We start from the raw sequence: 16,229 nt of genomic DNA on the forward strand, positions 1-16,229 counted from the left end.
AGGTAACTAACTGGTTTGGGCTAGAGTGATCTAGAAAGATTTCTTAAAGGTGAGGCTTGAGCTTCACCTGAAGGACAGGTGTGGCACTGGGCATTTTTGTGGAAGATGATGTGATTTGAGTCACAAAAGTGTCTGATTCACGTGGCCTTATTGTACAGGCTGAACGGGAGGGGATAACGGAATCGTGGTGTAGGGTCCTCGGGGACACGGGTTGGTAAATCATCTTGAGGAAGAAGTGAGAACTGTGTCAAAGACCTCATTTTTAAAGACAATGGTACATGTTTACAGGCTTTTTTAAATCTTAAGTTAAACTATCAGCTACATTGGATAATTGAATCGTAATGTGGTGATTTACTAAAGGAAATAAATAGCCTTAGAAACTACTGGAAAACGAATTGTTTGCCTTTCAACAGGTTTCACTCTCCATCGTTGTGGGTAGAAGCAGCAGCTTACAAAAGGAAGATTTATCATTAAACCCTGACATGTAGCTAAGACAGTGGGCTGAACTGTGTATTTCAGTGATTTCCCCCAACTGCCTTCAAGTAACTTTGAATCTCGATGACTTTAGTAATAACTGTAAATTTTAGAAGGTTATTTTAGATGGTAAAGTATGATCAATTTGTCTATTCTTCTACCTGCTCCCTCCTTTTTTTGTATTTGAGAATAAAGTGAAAAGACATGTTTTGTGCAGTTTTGAATGCTTTCTCAGTTCAGTGATTTAGACTAAAGCAAAAGAACATCAAGTCTCCTGTTAAAAGCTGAATCACCAACGCAGAGGAGCAGCCATGGCAAAAGCCCATAAAACTGAAACTCCCAGAACCGTGATTTATTGGGGGATGTTTATGACACTTTTGAGAAAATGTTGAAGTGCTGTTTCAGTTGTGATGAGGTTGGGGAATGTATTTTGAGTTTCACTGTATCCTATTTTGATTTTCATTTTTTAGTGTGTTCTAACATTCTTAAATTATTCAGATTCAGCTTTGTAGACCATAGGTATTACAAATGTAGGGACAGTCTTTTCTTATCCAGCACCGGATCTCCAGGATTTAGTGTCGGTCCTCGTACGGTTGATGAATGATTGAAAAGCAAAAAAATTTAATTTAAAAAGATTGATTTTTATCTACCCTTGGAGATAATATATAAATGGTACATTAAAAATGAGTTATAGTTAGAAACTATTAGGACAGAAGTGGAAACTAAATGAATAGTTTAAAAACGACTAATTTGGAAATAATTTCAAACTTTCAAGTTGCAGGAATAAGAACAGTACAAAGACCATCCTTTACCTGGTTTACCTATTAATATGTTACCCCATTTGCTTTATCATTTGCTCCTTTTCTTGAAGTTCCATACATTGTGCTCTCTAAGAGTAGGAATATATTCTTGTATCACAACCTTGTAGTTTCCAGCTTCTGTAACTCAGTCTCCACCCCCAAACCCCTACGCTAGGACTGCCCGTTACAAGAGAAAACTAAAGGCAAAGCCGTTAAGTGACTTGCCTAGTGTAAAGTTACATGGCTTCTAAGTGGAAAACCCAACCTGTTCTTTTCTTTTAGTGTTTTTTATTTATTTTTGAGAGAGAGAGAGAGAGAGAGAGAGAGCGCACGCATGCGTGCGAGCACATGAGTGGGGGAGGGGCAGAGAGAGAGGGAGACACAGAATCCAAAGCCGGCTCCAGGCTCTGAGCTGTCTGCACAGAGCCCGACGTGGGGCTCGAACTCACGGACTGCGAGATCACAACCTGAGCCAAAGTTGGATGCTTAACTGATTGAGCCACCCAGGCGCCCCCCTCCCCCCCCATTCTGTTTTTCAATTCAGGTATTGGTCCTTGTCCCTAACATTATAGTAGAATCTTTTTTTTTTCCTCCTGAGAAGTCACATCATCTAGTAATGTAATATAGCAATTACAATTATAGTTCTTTTAAACCAGATCTAACCATCCCACAGCATAAAGGACTTGATCTATAGAGGACTCCTGACACCATTATTTCCTCGACATTGTTTGGCTGTAAGACAAACCCTTAGAAACATTGTTGTTACCTTGTTTTGCTTCTGCTTCTTAGTTTGTGTAAATAAGAATGTTCTTGGGGCACCTGGGTGGCTCAGTAGGTTAAGCATCTGACTCTTGGTTTTGTCTCAGGTCATGACCTCATGGTTTCATGAGTTTGAGCCCTGCATCAGCTCTGTGCTAGGGATTCTCTGTCTCCCTCTCTCTTTGTCCCTCTCTGTCTCTGTCTCTCTCAAAATAAATAAATAAACTTTTTTTTTTTTTTTTAAGAATATTCTTGAGTGTGAGTGTTTCGGTTTCTAAAGGGCTTTAGGTTGGCTTCGTTTAAGTCTTGATATGCCCTGGTTTGAGGCCAGATAGCGTAGTATTCCTTTAAAATATGGGAGGCGGCTGTTATGTACCCAACCTGCCTCTAACAAATAGTGACCAGGTTGCTGGCCTACAAAGAGCAGAGTCCAAAAGGCATCACGAGGAATTCAAATTCAAAGTCTAACTGTGGAGTAAACTTCGTTCCAGTCTTTATTTCTTGGCACATTTTTCTTCTGGGCCAGTGTTTACCAAAATGTGGTCTGCCCACCAAATGCATCAGAATTTGAATTGCTTGACACACTTGTTAAAAATTGCAGATTCCTGGACCTCACCAGAGACCTACTGAATCTGAATGTCTGGAGGTGAGGCCTGGAAATCTGCATTTTAAACGCACTTCTTGTGGACTTTTCCGTAGCCTGAGATGTGAGAATGCTGCTCCTGTGCATTCTGTCACATCTCTGTCATTCATCTTCAGAACTTTTCCACGTTCATTCTGTAGCTTTTGTTTTACTTCATTTTCATATGTTTGGGGTGGAAGGCTTTTGTTTGCTTGCCTTTTTTTTTTTTTTTTAAACTTTCTTTATTAATTTTGAGAGCGTGAGTGGGGGATGCACAGGAAGGGAGAGAGAAAGACTCCTAAGCAGGCTCCGTGCTGCCAGCACAGAGCCCAGTGTGGGGATTGAACTCAGGAAGCTGCGAGATCGTGATCTGAGCCGAAACCAAGAGTTGGATACTTAATCTACTGAGCCACCCTGGCACCCCCACCCTGGCACCCCGCCTTGCTTCTTTTCTTTTTTTTTTAAGACGAAAGATTCATGTGCATAGTACAAATATCAAAAAATGTGAGAGTGTAAAAGGTATGCAGTGAATAACTCCCTCCCAGTGTCTTGGCTTTAGAGCAGTTGTGCTGTTCTGAGCCCTTTGGTGTGTTATCTCATTCAGTTCCCCTCAACAATCCAATGTAGGTCCTGTTACTGTTTCCATTTTATGCCCGAGGAAGACTGGCCCAGAGAGGTTGAGTCACTTTTTCAAAGTCACACAGGAAGTGGTGGCTTTGTGTGAGTCTGGCTCTTAATTAACCACCGTCCTCTGCTGAATTAGAGAATGCAAGGATCAACTAGGTTTAATACATGTGAAGAGCTTGTTCTGGGAGAGTAGAGAGTTCATTTTCAGTAAGGTAAATGTTTTATGTGAACTCAGGCAGCCTAGCCTGGAGTTTCATCTAACCCTGGTAGTTGGGTATCCTCATGTAATTTCACACGAATCAGTTCTTCTCTAAATTGCACGGTGGACTTCAGGAGTTGGTGATACTGAACAAGAAAATGGTAGCAACTGAGGTCTTTCCCAGGCCCTGCCATTGGCTGCTTTATTTACATCGCCAGAGCTTGGGATACAGGAATTGTTCCACTCCGTATCCTTTGGCTTTATTTGTAGACTTAGTTCTGTGATTCTTTTCCCTCTCTCATTTTCTGGAAGAATAAAGCGACTGGAGATTCTAATGACTAAGTGCTCCAACTTAAAAACCTGTTGTTAGGGCTTGAGTTCTGTGCATGAAGTGTCTTTAAAGTCAAGTAACATTTACTAAACTCTCACCATGTGCCAAGAACTGTGTGTACCCTAACAGACTTGACCCCCTAATAACATGGCATAGGAAGTCCAGTTTCACAGATGTTAAGTAACTTACTAAAGATTACACATCTAATAAGTAGTGAAGTCAGGATTCAAAATCCAGATGTCTGATTCTTTCTTTTAATTTATTTTATTAAAAAAAATTTTTAATGTTTATTTTTGAAGAGAGAGAGAGACACACAGAGTGTGAGTGGGAGAGGGAGACACAGAATGGGAAGCAGGCTCCAGCCTCCCAGCTGTCAGCACAAAGCCAGACGTGGGACTCGAACCTGTGAACCACGAGATCGTGACCTGAGCCTCAGTCGGACGCTTAACCTACTGAGCCCCCCAGGCGCCCCAGATGTCTGATTCTGAACCCTGTTTCTGACATGCTCTGCAGACCCTGTAGACGAGTGAAGGCTTGTTAAACCTCAGGACTCTAAACCTTGGTTCTAGCATGTGTTTAGGAAAATCTCTGAAGAAATGAATAATAGAAACCAGGTGACTTTGCCCATTTATCATGTTGTTTTGAGACTTTTAAGTTAATCTAAATCAAAGCAAGCCATTTAGTGTATTCAGATAGCAAATTTAGGTAGAATCCACAGTAAAGGTAAATGAAGCCTTAAGGTTTTTAAGTTTACTCTTTTAGCAGCATATTGTTATATACATTCCTTAGAAAGTATGTCAAGGAAAATAATTTAATGGTCAGGAGCACAGGTTTACCTTAAGTTCCTAGTTTGTCTTTCTTACCCTAGTCACCCCCTGCGGCCCCCCCTCTCCCCCCAGTCCCTTAGTCACAAAGGAGGAATGGAGTTCAAACTTGCCTTCTTGGGTGTTTTAAAATGACTATTCTAACAACTGATTAAACTAGGTTTTCTAAGTGAGCCATTCCTTAACCTTGAATTAGTAAAACATTAAAATATTTATGGCATCTACCACTGACCCCTATTTAGCAATGTAGGAGTTAATATGGAAGTTTCTGATTAAATACTGGTATTAGGCAATTCAGGAATTACAACAGAGGCCTGGAGGGAGAAGGGTGAGCAATAGTGAGTGTGTAAGAGGAGCCCCAGATAGCAAGTTAAGCAGAACTGCTCCTTTTTTTTTTTTTTTTAACGTTTTATTTATTTTTGAGACAGAGAGAGACAGAGCATGAACAGGGGAGGGGCAGAGAGAGAGGGAGACACAGAATCTGAAGCAGACTCCAGGCTCTGAGCTGTCAGCACAGAGCCTGACACGGGGCTCAAACTCACGGACGTGAGATCATGACCTGAGCCGAAGTCGGACGCTTAACCGACCAAGCCACCCAGGCTCCCCAGAACTGCTCCTTTTGTAAGAACATTTAAAATGAATGTTTAGACCCAGCCTTTACCTGGAAATTGGTGGTCATTTCTGTGTCAGTGGGATTATTCAAGTTTTTGCCTTATTTGGGTTTTCTGATTTTTGAGAAAACATGGACATGTTTGTTTTTTAATAAGAGATCATTAGAACTATATATTCCAAGTTAACATTTATCTGGTATGTATATATTTATATTTGTAATTTGTGCCTGTGTATTTAAAATTTTTTTAACGTTTATTTTTGAGAGAGCATGAGCGAGGGAGGGACGGGGGTGGGGGGGTGGGGGATGGGATCGGAAGCAGGTAGAGCCTGATGTAGGGTTTGAACTCATGAACTGTGAGATCATGACCTGAGCCAAAGTCTGACACTTAACTGAGCTGCCCAGGTGCCCTTTGTGCCTGTATATTTAAAACCGCTTTTTTGAGATAATGATTCATATAGCATATAGCGCATCCATCTAAAGTATATAATTCAGTGATTTTTAGTATATTCGCAGAGTTGTGCAGCCATCACCCCAGTCTAATTTTAGAATATTTTCATCACTCCAGAAAAACATCCCTTTTTATCCAACCTTTCCTTCCTTCCTGCTCCACAGAAGCCCTAGGTAGGTAACCACTAATCTACTTCCTGTCTCTCTACGTTTGCCTGTTTTTTACATTTCATATACATGGAATTATACGCTACATGGTTTTTGGTGACTGGCTCCTTTCAGTTAGCATAATTTTTCAAAGTTCATCCAATTTAGAGCGTATATCAGTACCTTATTGTTTCTTCCTGTTGAATAATACTCCATTGTATGGATATACCACATTTTCTACATTTTTAATTTTGCTTTCTAATTTTAATACTTCTGAGAGACTTCTGCTTCTGGAAAGATAGAGTAGATAAATTGCCTTTTGTCTGTTTGTTGTTTGTTTTTGTTTTTGTTTTCTGTCTCGATATATCCCAGACCCGGAGCTATAGGAGCCGGCAGCCTAGAAACACCAACAGGTGCAGACAAAAACCTCTCTAACAGAAGCCTGCTCTCCCTGGCCAAAGAACCAGGAACGGGCAGCCTACGCTTAAGACGGAAAGTTTTTAGGGGTGCCTGGGTGACTCAGTCCATTAAGCATCCGACTTCGGCTCGGGTCTTGATCTCACGGTCTGTTCAAGCCCCGCATCGGGCTCTGCGCTGACAGCTTGGAGCCTGGAGCCTGCTTCGGATTCTGTGTCTCCCTCTCTCTCTGCCCCTCCTCTGCTCATGCTCTGTCTCTCTCTGTCTCAAAAATAAATAAAAACATTTATAAAAAAAAATTTTTTTTATAAATAAATAAAATGTCTGTGTGTAGGTAAGAATCATAAAGTGAGACCATCCCATATGGGCCTTAAGAGAAGGAACTGTGTGGTGGGGTGGGGGGTGAGGGGGGCTTGGGGGGCTCAGTCCGTTGAGCAACTGACTTCGGCTCAGGTCATAATCTGGCAGTTCGTGAGTTCGAGCCCCACGTCGGGCTCTGTGCTGACTGACCACTCAGAGCCTGGAGCCTGCTTCGGATTCTGTGTCTCCCTCTCTCTGCCCTTCCCCGCTCACAGTCTGTCTTTCTCTGTCTCTCTCAAAAAAAAAAAAAAAAAAAAAAAAATGTGACCTTGCCCCTACCCATAGCAGCAAAGGCCAAGCGGTTAGCCCAGACATCCCCTCTGGTGGTGGCCTATAACTTAACAAGTCCTTTATCGATCTGCATTGGGTGGTCTCCAGTGGGTGGCTGTTACAAACAGCGCTTCATTACTCCTCTGTCTCTGGGCATCTGTATACATGTTTCTACAGAATAAATTTATAGAAATGAAATTGTTGGATTAATAGCATAAACGAAGCCTTCAAACATAACTGTTTGATGGATGGCATCAAAATATGGAAACATATAGGAAGTAGCACATTTTCAGTCTACGTTTTCTCTGTTCAGAGGGAGTGATTTCTATCCAGCCTTTCTGTCCAGTGATTCTGTCCTCTGTGCCTTCCATTTGGCAGTTTAAGCTCATCCTTTGAGCTCTTTTCTTTTCTTTTTTGGTTGCGAAATTTCCATCTCGTTCTTCTTTACACCTTCTACTTCTTGGCTGAGTCTGTGTTTTCACTTGTTTCAGGCTGGTCTTCCTTGCTCCTTGAAGCACTTTTATTATGGCTGCTTTAAAATCTTTGTCAGCAAATTTTAACATCTCCGTCATCCTGATGTCCTCATTGTTGGTTGCCTTTTTTCATTCAGTTTGATACAGTTCTTTGTAAGACAAGCGATTCTTGCTTGAAACCGGTACCTTTTCATATTATGTTAGGAGACTCTGGCTCTTGTTTAAACTTTGTTTAAACTTCCCTAACACTCAAATAAGACTTCTGTGACACTGCTGTGGAGGGGGCTGGGAGGGGAGAAGGGCAACAACACTGCCTGGTTACTGTCAGAGACTGAATGTCTACAGTGGCCTCCCCTGATACCCCATTGGGGTGGCCTCATTACCTCTGGTTGATGGTGAATGTCTGACTGCTCTGTACTGGGCCTCCTCTGACGTGCACCCGAGCAGGGGGGAGTAGGGCTTCCTCTTCCTGGCAGGGTTGGAAGCCCTGGCTCCCCCCTTGACCCTCTTGGCCACCATCCTGGCGAGGGCATGACAGCCTTCACAGGGTTGATTACATTACATTGGGAATAAAAATGCAGATTATAAAAGAGTTATGTAGGGTGCGATCACATATTTTTAAAAAAAATTTTTAACGTTTATTTATTTTTGAGAGAGAGAGAGAGAGCACAAGAGGGGGGGAGGCAGAGACATAGAGAGACACAGAGCACAAGTGGGGTGGGGGGAGGCAGAGACGGAGGGAGACACAGAATCTGAAGCAGGCTCCAGGCTCTGAGCCATCAGCAGAGCCCGACACGGGGCTCGAACTCATAGACCGTGAGATCATGACCTGATCCAAAGTCAGACACTTAACCGACTGAGTCACCCAGGCACCCCAACGATCACATATTGGAAAAATAAAAGTAGTATGTACATAGAAAATAAAAATTCAGGAGAATAAGGAACAAACTAGTGAATGTTTCAAAGGTAGAGGAACTCTGACTTTCTGTAGTGTTTCAATTTTTATTTATCTTTAACATCATGAATGTACTGTTAGAAGCAGTAAAAAGCAAAGTTTTTTTTTTTTTAAACATACTTTCTTAGATGCTATTGTTAGATATACCTATGTGTTAATTTTTATTATAATAAAGAACTGGGTATGGAATAAAGGTATCTTGATTTCCAGCATATAATGCATTCCACTATACCACAATGTCCTCCTCAGTCCATTGTACCAATAGGTTATGTTCAACATAGTTCATATTGAAGAGTGTAATTTTGATCCTTTAATTTGAATGAATTTTATTGAAATGTTTAAATGGAATTTTATTACAACACGGATTAAAGGAGGAAGTCTTTGACTTGTGACTTCTAGAAATCCAAGTTTTTCCAGTTTCACTGTATGTATACTTGATGAAAACATCCTTTTAGTAGCTCCCAATCTTATGCTGTTAAAAGTTCAGAAAAACTTGTAGTTGGCAATATTTCTCATTTGAATTGTCCTGAGTTTTGGCCTTAGTTAATGAAAAGCAGTTTTTCAGATCTGCTTTAAAGAGCACACATACTTTTATTTGTGTTTGTGTAGAAGAATCGTGTAAGGAGTGCGGGATGCGTAACAAGCGTTAGACATGCCTGAGAGAGGAGTAAGTGCGCGAAGGCAGAGGGGCATTCGTGTCCTGACTGGGTCTTCACGCAGCGTCCCTGTCCCAGGGTGCTTCTGTCTCTACTGTCGCATATGCTCTGCGGACTGTCATAGGGGTTATGGTGCGGTGTTTCTGATCTGTAGCCAATCGCTGCTTACATCCGGCTTGCCTTTGGTTGAATGTCTTTCCAAGTGGCTCTATGTAACATCTTTATTACAACTTCTCTACCAATTTAATAATTTTACACTCCTATGGCAGTCTTTTTGGGAAATTATAGTTCATTTCGTAGATTAAACAAATGGAATAGGACAAAGTGAGTCAGACTTGTTCTTTGGCTACCAAACTATACTGCTTTTTTAGGAAGTCTGAAGTTTGGTATACTTTTTCTTGTAGTTATATATTTAAGTTTATTTATTTTGAGAGAGAGAGCGAGCAAGGGAGTGGCAGAGAGAGAGGAGAGAGAGAATTCCAAGCAGGCTCTGCACTGTCAGCACAGAGCCCGATGCAGAGCTCAAACTCGCAAGCTGCAAGTTCATGACCTGAGTGGAAACCAAGAGTAGGATGCTTAACCGACTGAGCCAGCCAGGCGCCCCTCTTGTAGTTACTAAAAGCATGTTAAAACCAGGAGGGGAAGACAGAACAAAACAAGAATGATAATAAAATTTGAGTATCTAAAGCCACAGCCTTGTGTAAAAATATTAATCCTCAACATATACAGAAAGAGAATACCTTAACTTTTTATTATCTGTGATAAACTCGCTTTTATGTTATCAGTGTTCTCTGTGTGTGGGGATAGCCAGCATCCTCAAGAAAGCAGCTTTGTGTGCCATTTTGTTACATTGTATCATTGGATGACTTAGTTTTATGAACTGACTCTGCTTTGTCCAAGGAATATCACCCTGACCCTTCCCACACCAGTGTTTCTCAGTGTGACTAGCAGGTGCTTTGCTGTGCGATCTCCTTGGGTGCCTGTAACAAAGTGAGGATTCCTGGGCGCCACCCAAGCATTCTTCTTAATCACAGTCCACAATCTCTGGGTATAAGGCCCAGAAATCTTCTATCCAAACTGTCTTATTTAGGTTATTATTATTGTTTTAAATTTCATTTTAGAGAGAGTGTGAGAGCAGGGGAGAGAGGCAGAGGAGAGAGAGAAAAAAAATTTTTTTTTAATTTATTTTGAGAGTGAGAGAAGGTGCAAGTGGGGGAGGGGCAGAGAGAGAGGAAGAGAGAGAATGCCAAGCAGGCTCTGCACCATCAGGAGAGAGCCTGATGCCGGGCTCCATCTCACAAACCGTGAGATGATAACCTGAGCCCAAGTCGGACACTTAACCATCTGAGCCACCCAGGAGCCCCAAGAGAGAATCTTAAGTAGGTTCAGTGTGGAGCCTGACACGGGGGTGCAATCCCACGACCCTGGGATCGTGACCTGACCTGAAATCAAGAGTTGGATGCTTAACTGAGCCACCGAGGTGCCCCTTATTTAGGTTATTCTTAATCACCTTAAAGTTTAAGAACTAGACCTTCTGCCGGAAGTCAAGATTTGTGCAAGTTGCAGTAGTAGAAATTAACATGAGTCAGTCTGGTTACAATTCTGTGTATGTTTTGTTTCTGATAAAGAATGATTTTTATTATTATTATTATTTTTTAACCAAGCTTAGTTGTAACTCTCCCATGCTGATGAGGGAAGGGTTCTGGGATCCTCCTTTTATACCCGTGTGTTTTGTTAGTTGTGTTTAATCGGTTAACGACTTTATTATTTTTTTTTACTCCACCCTATTTCCCCATTAGTTTAGGAATACTTTACTAATGTGGCATTTTACTGAAATGGCTTCTGAATATTTTGAGAGTTACTTTAGGATAATAAATAGTACTTGAATCATTCATCTTTGAATGAGTTGTCGAAAGTTATTTCTGGCTTTTTCCACCCTTTGTGGTGAAGAGGACTGTGTTTCTCCCTAGCAAGTGTTAGAATGTTCTCTTCCAGTAGGCTTTCTTTCCCCCCTCCTGTTTCCTGCTTCCCCTGTCCCTGCTTTGTAAACTTGGGGGCACATGTGATGGAATTAAAGATTTGTCCCACTGATTTTTAGGAAAATTCTACCTCATCATTGAGCTTGGGGAAGTCATAGTCATCAGCTGCTCCATTCACATTAAGTAGGATTACAAATAGCTTATTATAAAGATCTCTTGTTATTCTCTTGCTCCTGAATATGTAAAACAGGATATGGGATTTTTATAATGAGTGTTTTTTAAATGAGGAGGGGTTGGTGATGATTTTAACTTTTTGGAAATAGACACACCTGTGAATTTCCCTCTTTATGTTGCCTTGTAAAGAATACTGTCTCATAGAACAGGAAATGACTTACGTTTCATACAGTTAATTGAAAGCAAATGAAAAGCCTCAAACTAGCTACATTTTAAGCAGTCATTTTAGCCATATGTCACAAACGACTGCTGTGTCGAACCGTGGTGGTACAGATCATTTCTACCCTTGCAGAAAATTTTCTAGGACGGTGCTACAGTAGACTGGCCATCTTTAAGAAGAGAGGAGGCAAATGAAAGAGCAAAATAACAGAAACCTGAGTTTCCACTCCTTCTGTAATGCAACTTTTGCTGTCTTCTTGGACCCCTGATTATAAGTCAGAAGAAAGTCTTTCGTTTTGAATGTCACCCCTCTGACCCTGGTTTTCGATGTTGATTTCTGTTTCCTAGGCTGGGAGTGATGGTGAGAGCATAGGAAACTGCCCCTTTTCCCAGAGGCTCTTCATGATTCTGTGGCTCAAAGGAGTTGTATTTAGTGTCACAACCGTGGACCTGAAAAGGTAAGATTTTGTTGTGGTTGGAAATTAACTTGAGTGTATAGTGTTTTCAGTTTGAGCCTCTCCCCTCCCTATGTATGTATATGCTCTTTAAAGGAAATACATTTATTAAAGTTCAGCTGATTTGTGGACAAATTTAACTTGTGTAAGTATTATGGATAACTCACAATATCAGTAAATTGCATTTACTGGCCACTCAGTCTTTTTAGGAAATTACCGTATCCTTACTCTTAACTTCAAGACCAGCACCAGGATCTTTGACTTTCCAGTGTAAACGTGGAACTATGAAGAACTTTCTAAGCAGACAGCTTCTTCATTTAAAAGGTGCTAAACTCATAGTGTATATTATCTGGATCCTTCAAGACAAGAGTGGGATTTTAGGAGGACGAATACGACTGTGGGCTATTTTATTTATTCTCCTTTACAGGGAACTGTCTGTAATATGATTTTAACCATATTTGGTTAAATATAATTGTGAAATAAGAGCCATTATCCATGGCCCTGTGATTATTCTTGCTCGGTGAAGAGTTGTTTCTAACTCTGCCTCCACAGGCCCAAGTGGAGAGGACTGGGAAGGGCCCTGATAGGTAATAGGCTCCTTGTGTTCAGGAGCCCCTCTGTTCTTCCTCAGCAAATAGGCTCGACGTGAAGAACATTCATACTTAGGGGAAAAGAAGAGATTGGTTTATTTATTAAAAAGAATTTTTTTTTAATGTTTACTTAGAGAGAGAGAGAGAGAGAGAGAGAGAGAGAGAGAGAGAGCGCGAGCGCACAAGTGGGGGAGGGGCACAGAGAGAGGGAGATGCAGACTCCGAAGCAGGCTCCAGGCTCTGAGCTGTCAGCACAGAGCCCAACGCGGGACTCGAACCCACAGACTGCGAGATCATGACCTGAGCTGAAGTCGACGCTTAACCGACTGAGCCCCCAGGCGCCCCAAAAAGAAGAGATTTAAATCAAGGGTTAAGAACAGTTATAACAAAAGGAAATCTAGGATTGGGCAGTGGAAATGTATGCCTCTTGCCCACATGCAACAACATGGCTTGTTGCTCATTTTTTTAAGCATTATCAGTCACGAACAGCGTCCAGGAAGAAACATGGGTGGCAGAAGTCATGCATGTTATCCCTCTGGGCGTCACAAAGTGAGACTTTTATCATCCCATTTCCAGTTCCAGGCTAGCATTCCCTGTATTTCTGTCGGTAGCTTAAACTTTATTCTTTACTTACTTACTTACTGCTAGTGCCCTTATTTGAGATTTTGGAGTCTTAAAATTTATTTACTGAAAATAATCCAGGAAGTCGTCCAGGAACCCGTTAATTATGTATATGAAGGCAGAGTAACGTAAGCCTTTGGGGACGGGAAGAGTTAAAACTATAGTCTGTTTCAAAGGTGTGCCACCTCATATTGGACAGAGCTGTTGGAAGAATGAAATAATTCAAGTAGTTCCCCTTCTATGACTGTTCCCCCCCCGCCCCATGCATTCAAAAAGCAAGTTTCCCAGTGTAACTTCTAAAAATAGACCATGCTACCAGGCACACACCCTTACTGTGTCTTAAAATACACGGATTTCTCCTATTCCATTTTTGGCTTGGAGCAAGTGAGTTGGCGGCCGTGCTTCGAAAAAGCCTTCTTTGAGCAGCTCAACACAGTGCGTGATTGTGGCACAGACCGGCAACAGTGCCATAAACGAAGGGAGTCTGGTTCGGGAAAGGAAGTGAGCTCATAATGGCTCTTTCACTCTTCCTGTACAGACTCTTGACGGCGTTATTTCTGTACGTGGATTGATATTTGCGGATGTGTATGTGTCTCAGAGTAATATACGCTGCGTGTGAAAAGTGACACGTGGCAAGTAGGATTGAGGGATTCAAGGCTCCCTCATTAGTGAGTATTACCCCCCAGAGAAGATGTCTGTTTCTTTCCTAGGCTTTGTGTGAAACCAACAGCACTTGACACTGGAGCCTGTATTTCGTAGTTTCCTTCAGAAATCTTGGGTCTAGGGGCGCCTGGGTGGCTCAGTCGGTTAGGTGGCCGACTTCAGCTCAGGTCAGGATCTCACACTCCGTGAGTTTGAGCCCCACGTCAGGCTCTGTGCTGACAGCTCAGAGCCTGGAGCCTGTTTCAGATTCTGTGTCTCCCTCTCTCTCTGACCCTCCCCCGTTCATGCTGTCTCTCCCTGTCTCAAAAATAAATAAACGTTAAAAAAAAAAAAAAAAAAGAAATCTTGGGTCTACAGTACATCCAAAACCTTCTCAAGGGCAATTATACATGTATATATAAGGAGTACCTGGTAACGAATCCGTGCCACCTCCAGCCCCTGGTCAGCAGCTTCCGCTTCACAGATACCGTCGCATCTAGGTTTGGTCTTTATCCTTCCAGACCTTTTCAGTGAGTTAAGACACTTAAAGTCTTGAGTCAGATTTAAAGAGAGTGAACGCTGGCTCAAAACATCGTTGTGAAATGAAGTTGTCACAGAGGAATCAAGCATCCTGTAGTAAAAAAAACCAAAAAACAAAAAACGTACCTCTCACAGTATGTTCTTAACTTTAAAAACTTTAGACAGGACCGTTTCTAAAAAGCTGCGGGGGAGAAAATGCCTACGGTGCTGATTTTCCTCCTTTTCCCGGTAATTGTCTATAATTCCTCGGTGAAGACTGCCGCCCGCCCCACAAACCAGTGGAGAGCAGTGGGACTCAACTGAGAGCTATTTCGGGGCCCACTCTGTGCTCTGAAAAAATTATTGTTCCATGACATTTCATCCATAAGAACAAGCCAGTTCCTCGTTCTGGCAGTGTATGACGCGTTCGCTTTGAATCTCAATTGATGTTAATGACTGTGCTGGTGGTATTCATGAGCCCCTGTGAGGCTTAGAACAATCCCCCTCGGCTTGCCTGCCAGTGCTGCCTTAATGCTTTAGTGGGAGTCATTCCTAAACCTCATTTTCTGTTCATGCTGCAATTGTATCGCAGAATTGGAGATTTAAAAAAAAAAAAAGTGCTCAGGCTTCAGAAGGAATTTGGGCTTTACATCAGCCACCATTTAAGCAAGATCTTCAGATGAATAGAAACGAAAATATTAAAATTGGGAGCATATTTAAAGGTGTTATCACATGTCATCAAATGGGGAGCAATGGATTAGGGATAGAGACCTGGTTCCGTGTAGAGAGAGCCCTGTCACTTATTTCCGTGGGACCTCGGGCAAGATGCCTCGTCTTCTTTGGAGGTCAGTTACCTTGTTTCTAAATTCAGGAAAAAGGAAGGAAAAAATAAGATTTCCCCAGTGTCTACTGTGTACTCAACACTGTTCAGGGTACTTTTTACTACTCATCAAACCATTTTCAGACACTTCTGTTGAATAGAATTCATTGTCTTATATCATACTGGCTGGACAGGTTTGTGGCAGTGATGAAAATCTTTGAAGACTTCTGCTACCTTTATTATACTTAATTATAAAAATTTTAAATCAACGATTAGCATCTTTGGAGCACAGATAAGCCTGAGAGGCAGGCAAGGGGAGGAGAAAGAAGGAAGAATGACAACAGTAGACTCCCCATCCCCTGTCTCTCTATCTCTGTGACACACACACACACACACACACACACACACACACACACACACCCTTGTTCACATGCTGAGACCCTGACTTGGATATATCTAAGTGTGGCCATATTTTGTCACATATTTGTTAGGTAAGCTTTTCTAGTTTTGGGGAATGAGAGGAGAAATGATAACGTTAAGAAATGAACCTTTTTTTAAGTTTACTTGTTTATTTTGAGAGAAGATGCACGTGTGGGAGGAGCAAACAGGGAAGTGGGTGGGGGAGAGAATCCCAAGCAGCGGAGTCAGACGTGGGGCTCAAACTCATGAACCGTGAGATCATGACCTGAGCCCAAATCAGGAGTTAGACGCTTAACCAACTGAGCCACCCAGGCACCCTAGAAATTGGCTTTTTGTTGTCAAAGTGGTGGTATATTACCAGTGAATAAAATCCCTCCTCTGTGATGTTCTCTGAGAAAATAAATAAATTGGAGAAGACTGCTTTTAAAAATCATGGGAGATATGGAGCACCTGGGTGGTTCAGTCGGTTAAGCATCCGACTTCGGCTCAGGTCATGATCTCATGGGCCGTGAGTTCGAGCCCCATGTCGGGCTCTGTGCTGACAGCTCAGGGCCTGGAGCCTGCTTCAGATTCTGTCTCCGTCTCTCTCTGCCCCTCCCCTGCTCATGCTCTGTCTCTGTCTCTCAAAAATAAATAAACATTTAAAAAAATTTATTAAAAAAAAGTCTGGGAAATACATGTTTCCATTTTCCCATTTCCACCATGAACTCTGAAACTTGCCTATCATTTGCATTGTCCTAAATGATTTCCTTCTGCTTCACATGCTGATACACCATTCGTAAGGGACTGTGTAAGACTCACTTGTAAGTTGCCATA

At 41.9% G+C, this 16,229-nt stretch overlaps 1 protein-coding gene across 1 annotated transcript in view; it reads left to right on the forward strand.

Annotated features, from left to right (window-relative positions):
* Window positions 1-16,229, forward strand: part of CLIC4 (chloride intracellular channel 4) — a 66,607-nt gene that overhangs the window by 24,190 nt on the left and 26,188 nt on the right. The window contains exon 2 of the mRNA XM_023258315.2: window positions 11,695-11,804. Within this exon, the coding sequence (XP_023114083.1) occupies window positions 11,695-11,804 (110 nt within the window). The remainder of the gene's footprint in view (window positions 1-11,694; window positions 11,805-16,229) is intronic.

Source organism: Felis catus, chromosome C1 (assembly GCF_018350175.1).
Source record: "Felis catus isolate Fca126 chromosome C1, F.catus_Fca126_mat1.0, whole genome shotgun sequence".
In the NCBI taxonomy this organism is placed as follows: domain Eukaryota; kingdom Metazoa; phylum Chordata; class Mammalia; order Carnivora; family Felidae; genus Felis; species Felis catus.